The 15,881-nt window shown below is 39.2% G+C and overlaps 1 protein-coding gene across 1 annotated transcript in view; it reads left to right on the top strand.

Annotated features, from left to right (window-relative positions):
• The window catches only part of gdap2 (ganglioside induced differentiation associated protein 2), a 38,716-nt gene that overhangs the window by 9,100 nt on the left and 13,735 nt on the right, over positions 1–15,881 (top strand). The window contains exons 3-9 of the mRNA XM_061879540.1: positions 6,810–6,949; positions 7,025–7,178; positions 7,266–7,354; positions 12,030–12,106; positions 12,176–12,335; positions 14,538–14,688; positions 14,827–14,903. Coding sequence (XP_061735524.1) covers positions 6,810–6,949; positions 7,025–7,178; positions 7,266–7,354; positions 12,030–12,106; positions 12,176–12,335; positions 14,538–14,688; positions 14,827–14,903 — 848 coding nt within the window. The remainder of the gene's footprint in view (positions 1–6,809; positions 6,950–7,024; positions 7,179–7,265; positions 7,355–12,029; positions 12,107–12,175; positions 12,336–14,537; positions 14,689–14,826; positions 14,904–15,881) is intronic.

Raw genomic sequence — 15,881 nt, 5'->3', positions numbered from 1 at the left:
CAGGGTCCATTGCCAGGGTTAATACATATATAACATATGTAAAATAATAACTAAATAAGTTAAGGCTCAGAATGGTTTCTTAACAAAACCTTTCTACATATAAAGTGCTTTTTTTGATTGATTGATTGAGACTTTTTTTAGTAGATTGCACAGTACAGTACATACAATTGACCACTAAATGCTAACACCCCAATAAGTTTTTCAACTTGTTTAAGTCGGGGCATTCATCAACACCGCCCGCCGTTTTTTGTAGACATGTTCCATAACTATTGATGTTAAAGATTTATTTTTTTGTGAAGAAATGTTTAGAATGAAGTTCATGAATCCCGATGGATCTCCATTACAATCCCCAAAGAGGGCACTTTAAGTTGACGATTACTTGTATGTGTAGAAATCTTTATTTTTAATTGAATCACTTGTTTCTTTTTCAACAAGTTTTTAGTTATTTTTATATCTTTCTTTCCAAATAGTTCAAGAAAGACAACTACAAATGAGCAATATTTAGCACTGTTATACAATTTAATAAATCAAACTGATGACATAGTGCTGTATTTTACTTCTTTATCTGTTTTTTTCAACCAAAAATGTTTTGCTCTGATTAGGGAGTACTTAAATTAAAAAAATGTTCACAGGGGTACATCACTGAAAAAAGGTTGAGAACCACTGGTTTATGAGAGTAGCGTATGTGTGTGTGTGTGTGTGTGTGGCCCTTTAATATGTGACAGCATGTGACGTCAGTGAGTGTGCGGGCGAGCGAGGTGAGAGAGCGGTAGAGCGCAGGAGTGGCTAGTGTTTTGTTTGATTGGCTGTGTGCAAGACCTCAATAAAGCCACGATTTGCAATTAATCGCTAGACTCTTTATTTACCCTGGAGTCTGGAGCTGTGGAGACCCACTGCCGGGTAGAGTGAAGGGTTGTGCGCGCAAGGGAGACACTATGGGAGCCGGAAGCAGCAAAGGTGCAACACATGTTTGACGTGTTGTCAAGAGCAGCTGCTGAACAATCTTGGCAAACATCCGTCCTCCATTGTTGCATCGCGCAGCCAAAGTGTTCCCAAACGGGAGATCTTAACGAGGCAGAAGGGTCTTCCAGCTCTGGCTTTTACATGTTGTCCTAGCCTGCTAGCTGCTACCATGTCTACTCGTTTGGTACACCACCGAAACCCCTGTACCGAAACGGTTCAGTACAAATACACGTATCGTTACACCCCTAAAATATATATATATATATATATATATATATATATATATATATATATATGTGTGTGTGTGTATATGTGTGTCTTCCATTTTCTGATAATTGCTCCCACAATTTATTTTTTCACACCAAGTTGCTTGCCTATTGTAGATTCACTCTTCCCAGTCTGGTGCAGGTCTGCAATTCTTTTCCTGGTGTCCTTCGACAGCTCTTTGGTCTTGGCCATAGTGAAGTTTGGAGTCTGACTGTTTGAGGCTGTGGGCAGGTGTCTTTTATACAGATAACGAGTTCAAACAGGTGCCATTAATACAGGTAACGAGTGGAGGACAGAAGAGCTTCTTAAATAAGAAGTTACAGGTCTGTGAGAGCCAGAGATCTTCCTTGTTTGAAGTGACCAAATACTTATTTTACACCATAATTTACAAATAAATTCTTTAAAATTCCTACAATGTGAATTCCTGGATTTTTTTTCACATTCTGTCTCTCACAGTTGAAGTGTACCTATGATGAAAATTACAGACCTCTGTCATCATTTTAAGTGGGAGATCTTGCACAATCGGTGGCTGACTAAATAATTTTTTGCCCCACTATAGCTTATTTTAAGAAGTTGCAATAAAAATAAGATATTACTATCAAATTTAATTAATATTTATTATCGCACAGCAAAGTACTGAAAATAGGCCCCGTTGAGTACTGGTTTCGATTCCTAGTTATTGGAATTGGTCGGGATTTGTAAGGTGCAATATTTACACATAGAGTTAAAAAAAAGAGATATTTGACCTTTTATTTGTTGACTGTTGTTCCTGATAGAGCGCTAACAACCTTTGACCTCAGCCATTGGTTCTTTCTAATCTTAAGGAGTCAAGAAGGTCCAATAATGATTGAGTAGAAAACTTCCATCAAAGGACCTCTTTTTTCATGGTGGTCTAGATCCTGGTTCTATTCAGAGTCCAATACCCTAATTCCTCCTTGCTGAATACCACATGATCGGTCTGGAGCTCCACTTTGAGTGCTTCTTTTGTTGTTGGCGGTGTGTTCAGCCGTGGCCAGGAGCGCTCGCATTCCTGATGCGCTAACATGACCGCCATGCCCTTAGGAGACACCCCCCTCTCGGACTCATGACCGTTTGTAACATGTGTTTTGAGTCAATTCTGACGTTTAAAGCTACTGGCCTTTGGAAGATCTCATCAATCAAGGGTTTTTGCGGATGAATGTTGTTCCTGCAACAAAAATGCTTAGTCACTAAGAAAAACAACAACAAACCTTTAAGAACATTAAAACTAAAACTATTGTTACGATATTACTTATATTACTGTCACTGTACTACTTTTATTACCGTATTTGAATTGCCACCGGGGCGCGAAGTAATTTATTTCTTCTTCTCACTCCGGCGTTTACCAAAGGCATGCGTTAAAAGCAAGCATGCGCTAAATATTTTAAAACCTCTTCTCACGCCGCCACTTACCAAAGGCATGTGGTAAATTTAGGCTTGCGCTTATAAATTTGAGTGTGATGTAAGGATACCATCATGAAAAGCACATTTAATAAAAAAAACGTTATTATGGTCTTACCTTTACTTATAAATGAAGTCCATGCGCAGCTCCTTCTGATCAAAAGCATCGATAACTTGTTTATAGAAGTCTTCCTTATATTTCTTCAGTTTTAAAAGTCTCTCTGTCTCGATGATCTTCCTTTATTACGTCCTGCTTTGATTGAAAGTCCAGTTTAGAAAACAGTTTTTTTTAGATATGTAATCCTCCATGTTAAAAATGCAAGCGAGAGGAGAAAATAAACGATCGCTGCTCACTCTTGCTGCTTGTTGTCACTTCTTCCGCAGCCGAGTAGTCGCAAGAAAGATTACTAGCGCTCTCACCACCAGGAGGCGGGAGTCAGTTAATGACTCATATTTGACACACGCAGCTACGGTATATTAATAAAACATAGCTGCTTACTGTTCTTTTTAGCATATTCAGTAGCTTGGACCTTGAATCCTACTGAATAGCTCTTAAAGGCCTACTAAAATTAGATTTTTTTATTTTAACGGGGATAGCAGGTCCATTCTATGTGTCATACTTGATCATTTCGCGATATTGCCATATTTTTACTGAAATGATTTAGTAGAGAACATCGACGATAAAGTTCGCAACTTTTGGTCGCTAATAAAAAAGCCTTGCCTGTACCGGAAGTAGCAGACGATGTGCGCGTGACGTCATGGGTTGTGGAGCTCCTCACATTGTTTACAATCATAGCCACCAGCAGCGAGAGCAATTCGGACCGAGAAAGCGACAATTTCCCCATTAATTTGAGCGAGGATGAAAGATTTGTGGATGAGGATAGTGAAGGACTAGAAAAAAAAAGGAAAAAAAAGGCGAGGGCAGTGGGAGCGATTCAGATGTTATACTGGTACCTGGAAGTCGGAGGGGTGTGGCCACGGGTGTGGTGACCGCCAGTGTCTCCGGTGGGAGGAGGTAAGAGAGTCCGCAGCTGCAGGAGGACGCAAGCTCCGCTCATGTCTACGTTAAGAGCCGACTTATTACCACAATTTTCTCACCGAAACCTGCCGGTTGACATGTGGTAGGGAACCATGTTCGCTGGAGCGCTCTGTTCCCTAGTAAAGCTTCACCTTTGGGAATGTAAACAAGGAAAAACCGGCTGTGTTTGTGTTGCTAAGGGCAGCTGCAATACACCGCTTCCCACCTACATCTTTCTTCTTTGACTTCTCCATTATTAATTGAACAAATCGCAAAAGATTCAGCAACACAGATGTCCAGAATAATGTGTAATCATGCGATTAAAGCAGACTACTTATAGCTGGGATCGGGCAGGAAAAAAATGTCCACTACAATCCGAGACGTCACGCTCACGCGTCGTCATACCAACGTTTTCAACAGGATACTTCGCGCGAAATTTAAAATTGCAATTTAGTAAACTAAAAAGGCCGAATTGGCATGTTGGCAATGTTAAGATTTCATCATTGATATATAAACTATCATACTGCGTGGTCGGTAGTAGTGGGTTTCTGTCACTGTCACTGTCACTGTACTACTTACAGTCGTGGTCAAAAGTTTACATACACTTGTGAAGGACATAATGTCATGGCTGTCTTGAGTTTCCAATAATTTCTACCACTCTTACTGTTTTTGTGATAGAGTGATTGGAGCACATACTTGTTTGTCACAAAGAACATTCATGAAGTTTGGTTCTTTTATAAATTTATTATGGTTTATTACATTATCAATTTTGGTGGTGTAGAAAAGTTACAATCAAATTACTTTGATGGCATGGCCGCTTACCTCATGAGAGTGATTATGATTGATGACACCTGTCGACTTCTATGAGCCCATTTAATGGGGCTCATGTGCTGCAGTCATTAGACTTGGTTACAAACGTGAAAATGGGAAAGTCAAAAGAACTCAGCACAGATCTGAAAAAACAATAATTGACTTGAACAAGTCAGGAAAGATACTAGGAGCCATTTCAAAGCAAACTATACTTAAGACCAATTGTCTACTGTATAGACAATTGGTCGTAAGTATAAAGTGCATGGCACAGTTTTGTCACTGTCACGATCAGGAAGAAAACGCAAGCTATCACCTGCTGCTAAGAGAAAATTGGTCAGGATGATCAAGACTCAACCAAGAATCATCAAAAAGCAGGTCTGCAATGAATTGGAAGTTGCTGGAACACAGGTGTCAGTGTCCACAGTCAAGCGTGTTTTGCATCAGCATGGACTAAGAGGCTACCATGCAAGAAGGAAGCCCTTGCTCCAGATGCGACACCCTAAGGCTCGTCTAAAGATCTGTGGTCAGATGAAACAAAAATTGAGCTGTTTGGCCACAATACCCAGCAATATGTTTAGAGGAGAAAAGGTGAGGCCTTGAATGCCAAGAACACCATACCTACCATCAAGCAGGGTGGTGGTAGTATTATACTCTGGGCCTATTTTGTTGCCAATGGAACCGGTGCTTTAGAGAGAGTCAATAGGACAAGGAAAAGGGAGGATGACCTCCAAATTCTTCAGGAAAATCTAAAATCATCAGCACGGAGGTTGGGTCTTGGGCACAGTAATGGGACAATGAAAAAGGAGGATGACCTCCAAATTCTTCAGGACAATCTAAAATCATCAGCCCGGAGGTTGGGTCTCGGTCGCAGTTGGGTGTTCCAACACCATAATGACCCCAAACCCACATCAAAAGTGGTAAAGGAATAGCTAAATCAAACTAGAATTAAGATTTTAGATTGGCCTTCCAAAAGTCCTGACCTAAAATCCCCTTTGAGAACATGTGGACAATGCTGAAGAAACAAGTCCCATGTCAGAAAACCAAAAAAAATAGCTGAACTGTACCAATTTTGTCAAGAGAAGTGGTCAAAAATTTAACCAGAGACTTGCCAGACACTTGTGGATGGCTACCAAAAGTGCCTTATTGCAGTGAAACTTGCCAAGGGACATGTAAGCAAATATTAACATTGCTGTATATATAGTTTTGACCCACCAGATTTGGTCACGTTTTCAGTAGACCCATAATAAAATCATAAAAGAACCAAACTTTATGAATGTTTTTTGTGACAAACAAGTATGTGCTCCAATCACTCTATCACAGAAATACGAGTTGTAGAAATTATTGGAAACTCAAGACAGCCATGACATTATGTTCCTTTCAAGTGTATGTTAACTTTTGACCACGTATATTACCGTGACTTCATTACTTACATTTTGTCACTACATTACATTTAGTATTTTGCAGTGATATCACTATATTACGGTCAATGGACTTACTGGTGACAATGGCAGAGAAGAAAACTGTGGAAAAACTAGTGAGCATCTTGGATGATGCCAGTCACCCTCTGCATAGCATTATCAGTAGCCAGAGGAGCCTGTTCAGTGCTAGACTTCTTCATCCCAAGTGCAGGACTAATAGACTCAAAAAATTATTTTATCCCACACGCTATTAGACTGTACAACTCCTCTATGGGGGCGTACTCGGATGACAGGGGATCCAAAACAATAACAATACAATACTTTTTCATAACATGGTCACTACTGCCTAGTTTCTCTTGTTATATTCTTATTTTACTGTTATATTTGTATTCTCATTGTTGCTTTTAATTTTTATTCTTATTGTAATATTTTTCTATTTTGTTTCCATTTATACCCCCATTATTTACTTTTTACTTTTTAAATTCGATCTCAACTCTGTACACTGCTGCTGGAATTTAAATTTTCCTGACGGAACTCTCTTGAAGGAATCAATAAAGAACTATCTGTCTGTCTGTCTGCTGTATTACTTTTATTATAAGTAATATTACTGTCACTGTATTACTTGCATTACTAGTAATTTTACTTTCATTACATTACTGTTCTGCGATGAGGTGGTGACTTGTCCAGGGTGTACGCCGCCGTTCGCCCAAATGCAGCTGAGATAGGTTCCAGCACCCCCCGCGATCCCAAAAGGGACAAGCGGTAGAAAATGGATGGATGGATAAATTACTGTTAATATATTACAGTGCTATCCCTGGATGACATATCATTTTCCATATATTGCTACTAGTATTAGTTGTCTATGCTGCTGGCTGCCACTAGAGGACAGTCTCGTAACAACAACTGTCCCGCAGCACGGGCGACGTGGCACTGTTGGGTTGCACAGCCATCACCAACACCAGCAATGAGCTGCTGACGGACAAGAACCCTGTGTCCAGCCGCATCCATCACCTGGCGGGACCCGAACTAAGAGACGAGCTGGTGAAACTCAAAGGTTTCTCTTCCCGACTCACGTTTGTGGCGTGTGCAGCTGTCGCGTCCGTGACCATAACCGCTATTTCCTGCGTAGGATGCCGCACTGGCGAGGCCAAACTGACCAAAGGCTTCAACCTGGCGGCGAGGTTCATCATCCACACGGTGGGACCAAAGTACAAAGCCAAGTACCGGACGGCAGCCGAGAGCTCGCTGTACAGCTGCTACAGGAACATCCTGCAGTTGGCCTCGTAAGTTGTCTCCCTCGTCTCGTCCATCATCAGAAAACACTCTCAGAACCTGTGAACTGACCTGACACTGTCTCTCGTTTCGCCAAGGGAACAGTCGATGGCGTCTGTCGGCCTCTGCGTGGTCAGCACAGCCAAACGAGGGTACCCTCTGGAGGACGCCACGCACATCGCCTTCAGTAAGACACACACTTATCACGTCGTCAATTCATTAGTACCCGACTCCACTAACACCACGTGTCCAAAGTGAGGCCCCGGGGCCACGCTACTATGTTACTCGATTTATTTTTCTTCTTCTAACTCCCAAACCGTTTATCTGATTGATCCCGTTCAAGCGTAAAAACGTTCAGCGCTTTCAGCTTATGTGTGCTTATTCAACAAACATTCCCAGGGTTTCCCGCAGCGTTGTGTTGTTAAGGCGACTGCTTTAACAACAAACAGCCACCACCTAAACTAAAGTCTTTAAAATTTTTTTTTTTTTTTTTTTTTTTTTTTTTTTTTTTTTTGTCCTGTCTTCTTAGGCAAATTATACAGTTCATGTAGATGCCTATATCGGCTGTTCAGATTTACTTTACTTTACAAAAGAGAAGTGTAGGATACTTATCTTGTTGCCTTATTTGTATTTTACTTTATTAAATTTATTTATATTATCATTTGGCGCTAATCCAAAGTCTTAACAAGCTGCTACGCTTCGTAGTGCCTCTGCCTCTGTCAGTACGTCTCTGCAGCACCCAGCATTGTCCCACCTACACAACCATCTGATTAGTTACACGCAGAGCGGTAACAGCCAATCAGCTGTGCGTATTCAGAGCGCATGTAACAGCCAATCAGTAGTGCGTATTCAGAATGCATGTAAAAGCTAATTATCAGTGCGTATTCAGAGCGGTAAGAGCCAATCAGCAGTGAGTATTCAGAGCGCATGGAGTCAGTGATCACGGCAGAGGCAGGCAGAGAGGAGAGACTGTGCGGGTTAGCAGAATGGTGTTTAGCAGGTGAGCATAATGCAGCAGACACTCCCCAAATTATAATAAACACCTCCCAGTCAACTACTAGTAACATCACTATGAGCCAGTTGATGTTGTAGAAATATAAGCGGCAGCTCAGCTTGCTAGCAGTACTTGAGGTGAAGGCTAATTGGCTTTTAGCTTAACGTGTGGGTGTGTGCATGCGTGTGTGAGTGTTACGGGCCGCAAAGCCCTGTCTGTCTGAGAGAAAGACAGACATTATTGACCTACTGTTAACAACTAAGTTATTTTCACTTTACCTTTTTCTGTGTTGAAGCAGCAAAAAAGGACTGTATGTTAAATGAAGAGTGTCTGTCTCTGATAGTTGATATAATGTAACTGGATCATAAAGCCTCCATGAACTCCATGGTGTTCAGGGATGAATAGTTTCTCCTATTGCTATTGTACTATTTTTTCAGCTACATTAATCATTAGTAATGAAGCAGCCTAGTTTTGAATGACAGGGTCCCTGCTATCACGTGTTAATAAAAATATAACATTTACATAATAAAAATCAACTATAGGCTTCCCAAATGCTGTAATAAATTAAGCATGATTAGTTGAGCTTTTGTCAGCATGTGGCCCCACTTTTAAGTCTTTTTTTCAAACACTTATTGCAAACGCTTATTTACAGTAAATCATTAATTTGACTTAGTCGTTATTTTGTCTTAGTAAGTCAATATTTACTAAGTCAAAATAATGACATACTTGGTATCTCAGGTAACTAGGACTGTTTTGTATTTTGTTTTTACTTTACGGTAAAATATCCAGATATGTATCGTATATTGCCATTTAGCATTCAGAGCGGAATACACAACCAAAAGTTGTAGGCTTCTTCATGCGACAAAGCTTGCCTAGTTCACACCACCTTAACTAACAACTGTTCTGGAGGGAACACTGATTCCCCAATATAACCAGTTTTAAACTAAATCGTAATTGTCATGTATTTCTCAACTATTCCACCATTGAAACATTCGTCTTGATTAGGACAAAAAAACTTGTTTTTTGTTTACCTAAATAATTCCCTGTTTTAACAATATTCATGATTTTCCAAAATATAGGACAATTATTTGTACTCCTCCCACCATTCTCACTTATGGTTGCCTTTTTATTCCGACTACCTGCAAATACATATTCCACACTATCAAAAAATGTATTTGTTGTAGTAAAAAAAACATTTATACGGGGGAAAAAAAGCAATACTTTTGCTGATTCGCTCTCACTAACATTGAAAATTGGAAACCATTTTAACAGATATGCAGTTTGGCTGAGAGGATAATAACACATATGGCTTTCATTCCACCGATGTGAGTTTAAACTTCAGAACGGACCAAAAAAAACGACTGTTAATTAAAAAAAATGTTTCCATCTATGAGTCATATAAATAAATACCACATTTTTCTGACTATAAGGCACACCTAAAATCCTTTCATTTTCTCAAAACTCAACAGTGCGCCTTATAACCCAGTTTGCCTATTGTTCGGAATAATTTTGTTTGTGCTTACCGACCTCAAAGGTTTTTTTTTTGGTACATGGTGAAATGATAAGTGTGACCACAGATAGTAGTCACACATAAGAGATATGTGTAAACTGCAGTATGACTCTAGTAAACAACACCAACATTGTATATGTTCCATTGAAAATATAGAACATTACACATGGCGCTGAACAATCTACCAAAATGTTTTAATACGACTTTGGTGTAAGCTATGAAGCCGTACCGCTTGATGTATTGTAATACGAGTATTATTATGGTGTGTGTATAAGGTAAGACATATTATCTGGCGTTTTGTTTGGCAATATTATGCAAAAACAACTTTTCTTACCTTCTGGTACCTGCTGATCTATATTTCTGCTCTGCAAAAGTCCTGAAAATGTGCGCGCATCCGCCTTTGTAGTCCATACCGACACAGTAGTTGATAAGCTTCTTCTTTTTCTCTATCTTCTTGTTATGGGGCATTCATTTTCCGCTCTTGCCATTTCTAATATAAAGTAGTGTAACGTTCTAACTTATATCTGTCTGTAAAAAGTGCTAAACATACGGCTGTGGTGAGTTTACATTATTCACCCAAGGAATTTTAGTGATTACAAAGTTTCGACACATTTCCGGCAATGTTGCGCTAGTGAGCCATGGGTGAGAAAATGCTGCTTCTTTATTGATTTAAGTAAAGTCTGAATGTCATTAAAACAGTTAGCTCCATCTTTTGACACTTCTTCCACTCCCGTCTTTAACGTTACACCGCTACAACAAAGATGACGGGGAAGAGATGCTGCCGAAGTTGAGCCACGTAAATAGTTTAGTGCAGTGGTTAGCATGATGGACGTTCAAATCCCAGACAACATGGACTGACCCACGAGGGTTCATTTAGTAAATTAATTTTTGGATGCATACTTTCTTGGCTAATTTAGCAGCCAGTCTCATAGTTTGCGGCCCCCTGATCCAGATACTTAAGTGTTGAAAGTAAAAGACAATGTATGACTTATTTTTTAACACTTTTATTAGTAAGGACCTTTGGATCTCCAAGAATTTTAGTGGGGGTTTTTTAACTGTCATTGCTCAAAAAAATAACGATGAATTAAAATTGTTAGGAATTATTGACCTATTTAAGGCTCCAATTACTTCACATCAAATATTCCAATTTGAAATTATTTTAAGGGAAGTATTGCATAATTGGTGGGTCTTTAACAAAAAGGGCATTAAACAAACCCTAAAAAAAAAACAAAGTAAAATAAAAAAAACTTACAATGCACATATCAATCAATCAATCAATCAATGTTTACTTATATAGCCCTAAATCCCTAGTGTCTCAAAGGGCTGCACAAACCACTACGACACATATGGATCTAAAGTTGATATAGAGACCTAAGTGTTGAAAGGTAGAAGAAAAAAAAAAGTCAGAATTATTTTTTAACACTTTTATGAGTGGGGCTGTTTTGGATTCCCCAAAATTTGAGTGGGATTTAAAGAAAAAAACGGTTGTTGCTGAAAAAATAATAATGAATCAAAATCCATGTTATGAATTATTGCCCTAAGTAAGGCTCAAATTATTTCACATCAAATATTCAACTTAGAAATCATTTTAAGGGAAATATTCCATATTTTGTGTTTTTGCCAAAAACAAGGTTGTTTTTGACAAAAAGGGCATAAAAGAAACCGGAAAAAAACTCAAAAGTAAAATAATAAAGAAAAGTATACTTTATTTCTAACACTTTTATAAATTATTGGTGCCCTTTTTGATATCCAATATTTTTTGTGGATTTAAAGAAATAATAACTTGTTGTTGCTCAAAAAATAATCATAAATCAAAATCAATGTCATAAATTATTGGCCTAATTAAGGCTCCAATTAATTCACATCAAATATTCCACTTAGAAACAATTTTTGGGGAAAATATTGCATATGTTGTGTTTTTGCCATTTGTTAAAACCTAAGTTTTCTTTGACAAAAAGGGCATGAAACATAAAAAATGTTAGTTGTATTTTATATTGACATAAGTTGACTGAAGATGATCTAGAGATTTGCTGTAAATGTTTAATAATAATAAAAAAAATATGAATTATTATTTTTTGTCAATAAAATGTAATTATTTTTAAAGTTTGTTTGACTGAGGACCCTTTTGGGTCCACAGAACCAAACTTGAGGGGAAGCTTGAAGGTAAAAAAAAAATTATATATATTGTATTCGTTTTGAAAATGAAAAATATCAAAATGGCCCCCACATGCTGACATTTTTCAGTGGAGAAAGTTTGGCCAGCCCTGACCTAAATAGTACCTAAATGAGGAATACATACCCTCTAGTGGCCATGATGTGTATGACGAGAATGTTTTTCAACGGATGCTGTGTTTGCAGGAACAGTGCGCAGGTTCCTGGAGAAGCACGGGAGCAGCATGGAGGCGGTAGTGTTTGCCGTGTCCGACGCAGAGGAGGTCCGACTTGGCTGAGCATTTCATCCACGCCTTAGACGAGAACTGACCCCGTGCACTCTGTCTCCGTAGCCCGTGTACAAGAAACTGCTTCCGTTGTACTACCCCCGCTCTGACCAGGAGGAGAGGGCGTGTCTGCCCCTCATCCCGGCCAACATCGGCAACTCTGAGGGCGAGCCAGTCGTGCCGGAGAGGCGGATCCGCATCGCCGAGAAACCGGGAAGCCTGGAAAGTATGCATACACAGGACGCTTCGTTAGGAACACCTGCGCAAGGTCTTGACAGACGACACAAGATGTAGATGACAAACACACCTGGTTTTAGTCCAGCACAACGTACCACACCCGCCATCATGTGAAGCTCAAGCAGTTACAGATAAAAGTGTCACAGCACGGATCCTCGTTGTTGCCAGCATGTAACCGTGCGAATAACGGAAAACTGCAAACACACACCCATAAAAAATAATTATTTATCACACAAGTATAATAATTTGTGTTATAACACTAATATGATAACTTGTTATAACACCACTGGTATATTAATTCGTGTTATGACACTACTGGTATATTAACTTCTTATAACACTACTAGTGTATTAAATTGTGTTATAACTCTACTAGTATATTAACTTATCATAACCCTGGTATATTAACTTGTGTTATAACACTACTTGTATATTAACTTGTGTTATAACACTACTAGTATATTTACTTCTTATAACCCAGGTATATTAACTTATGTTATAACATCAGTATATTAACTTGTGTTATAACACCAGTATATTAATTTGTGTTATAACACCAGCATATTAATTTGTGTTATAACACCAGTATATAGACTTTTGTTATAATACCAGTATATTAAATTGGGTTATAGCACTAGTATACTAACTATAACACAAGTTAACATACTAGTAGTGTTATAACACTACTAGTGTGTTAACTTTTTATAATACTACTAGTATATTAACTTGTGTTATAACACTACTAGTATATTAACTTGTGTTATAACATTACTAGTATATTAACTTCTTTTAACACTACTAGTATATTAACTTGTTATAACACTACTAGTATATTAACTTGTTTTATAACATAAGTAGATTAACTTGTGTTATTAAATCAGTATATTAACTTGTGTTATAACACCGGTATTTTAACTTGTGTTATAACATCAGTATATTAACTTGTGTTATAACATCAGTATATTAACTTGTGTTATAACACCAGTCTATTAACTTGTGTTATAACATCAGTATATTAACTTGTGTTGTAAGACCAGTATATTAACTTGTGTTATAATACCAGTATTTTAACTTGGGTTATAGCACTTGTATACTAACTTGTGTTAATATCGCTGCACGTTTTGAGACCGAATTGTAACAGGACGGTACTCATGCTAGACCTCGTGCTGAAGCAAGTTCTAGACCTAACACTGGTGCTAGTGCTGGAGCTAGTAGTGGTGTTAGTGCTGGAGATAGCACTGGTGCTTTGATGGAGCTAGTACTGGTGTTAGTGCTGGAGCTATTACTGATATTCATGCGGGAGCCAGTACTGGTGCTTTGCTAGAGCTAGTACTGGTATTAGTGTTGGAGCTAGTACTGGTGTTAGTGCTGGTGCTTTGCTGGAGCTAGTACTGGTGCTTTGCAGGAGCTGGTGCTGGAGCTATTAATGGAGCTAGTACTGGTGCTTTGCTGGATCTAGTACTGGTGTTAGTGCTGGTGCTTTGCTGGAGCTAGTAATTGAGCTAGAACTGGTGCTATTGCTGGAGCGAGTATTGGTGCTGGACTTAGTGTTAGTGTTGGAGTTAGTACTGGAGCTATAACTGGTCTTATTGTTAGACGTAGTGCTAGACGTAGTACAGGAGCTACTACTGGTGTTAGTGCTAGACCTAGTAAAGGAGCTAGTACCGGTGTTTGTGCTAGACCAAGTGCTAGTACTGGAGTCTGAGTTAGTGTTGCAGCTAGAATTTACTATTGAAAAAAACGATCTAGCTTTTGAACATAAAAGTCACAAATGGGTGTGGTTTCCCCACAATTAAAGTCAAATGAAATCTACGATACATCTATATTTTTGATCAAATATTGTGTAGCAAAAAACAAATCAGGGATCCACTGTACATTTGGGCAAGCTGTCTCTCTGTTTGGTGCCAACTTGGCCGCACAGCATTGATAAAGTCAACCGAGCAGACGACGCCACGCATGAGACTGGAATCAGTCAAGAGTGCTTTGGATGGGATGAGAAGTATCCTCATGGTGCCAGCAGAACATCTGGACACACACACACACACACACACGCGCACGCACGCACACGCACACTCACACACAGTAAATAATTCAGCTGTGACATGACTAATCCTGAGAACATGCTTGTTTGGGTAGAACAGCATCTTTTTTTTTCATCCAGCTCGAACAGCAGTTCTTTGTTTTCTGCGCAGACGATTACGAGGAGGACAACCTGGACTCGGACCTGGGTCAGGTGGGAAACCACGCCTTCGCCCGCATGGAGGGAGACGTGGACAAGCAGCGCAAGCTGATCCTACAAGGTCACATGTCGGAGGCGGCCGTGCAGAAGCAGCACCAGAGGAAGTAAGAAGGAGCAGCCAACAACACAAACGAAAAGCAGCAGGGCTCCAAATGGGGTTGATAGGCTTTGTTGTGTCTGATGGATTGACCTCAACATTTCTTTTATTACCCTCGCTTATCCTCTTGGTGTGTCTCCCTCAGCTACAACCGCTGGCTGTGTCGAGCCAGAGCAGAGGACCTGTCAGACATCGCCGCTCTGAAAGCGTTATATCAGACAGGTGCGTCTGCATAACTAACAAGGCGGCACCACTGCTTCTCCGCTTCTCACTAATGCTGCAGTTTACTTGTATTCCCAGTTTGAGGCAGATTTGTTCTGCATTCTGACCTCAGACCAGTCCATCAGCACCTATCATTCTAGCAATGCAGTGCTTCATTGTTCCCTCATTTTGTTATGTTACAGCCTTATTTCAAAATGGAACTGATTAATTTTTGCCCTTAAAATTCTACACACAATACCCCATATTGACTATGTCAAAAAAATAAAGGTTTTCAAATGTTTTACAAATGTATTATAAATAAACAAATAACTAAGAAATCACATGTATATACTATATTTTCCGGACTATAGAGTGCATCGGTATATAAGCCGCACCCACAACATTTTAGGGAAAAAAACATATATTAGCCGCACCGGACTATAGGCCGCATATATTTATGCAGTGAAATTAATTATTTACACAGAAAGATTCTGTAAATGCTTATTTACATACCTTATTTGTTTCCAAATGGTGTCTGTAACACGGCAGTAAAATGGATGATGAAACAAAACAAAAGTCATAGCCATGGACCCACTGGCTGCAGAAGATAGCTCTCCATTCAATTAAACAGACTCAATAACTCCTCGGTGACGTTTTGTTGAATTTACTGAGGGATTTGTAAATCTCAAACCATACAAAAAGAATGCCATTGCAAGTTAATAATACTAACACAGAGAGATGTAACCGTGTTAACATATCTGCATATGCTAACAACGCTGCACATACAAGTATGCATGAAAATAATCCTACAGACATCACACATGGGACAATTTTGTAGGTAAGAATTGTTTTAGTTACATTGTTAAACTTACAAACGTTGCTTGGAGTGATGAATGAAGAATCCATACGAGTAGGAACGCTTTGGACGGCTAGAAGACGGAACGGCACTTCTACTACTGGTTGAAAGCTCTAACTGGAAGGACACTGCAGCACCTGCAG

This window comes from Nerophis ophidion, linkage group LG19 (genome assembly GCF_033978795.1).
Source record: "Nerophis ophidion isolate RoL-2023_Sa linkage group LG19, RoL_Noph_v1.0, whole genome shotgun sequence".
Taxonomy (NCBI): Eukaryota; Metazoa; Chordata; class Actinopteri; order Syngnathiformes; family Syngnathidae; genus Nerophis; species Nerophis ophidion.
The sequence above is the reverse complement of the archived record's forward strand: the minus strand, read 5'-3'. Positions and strand labels throughout refer to the sequence as shown.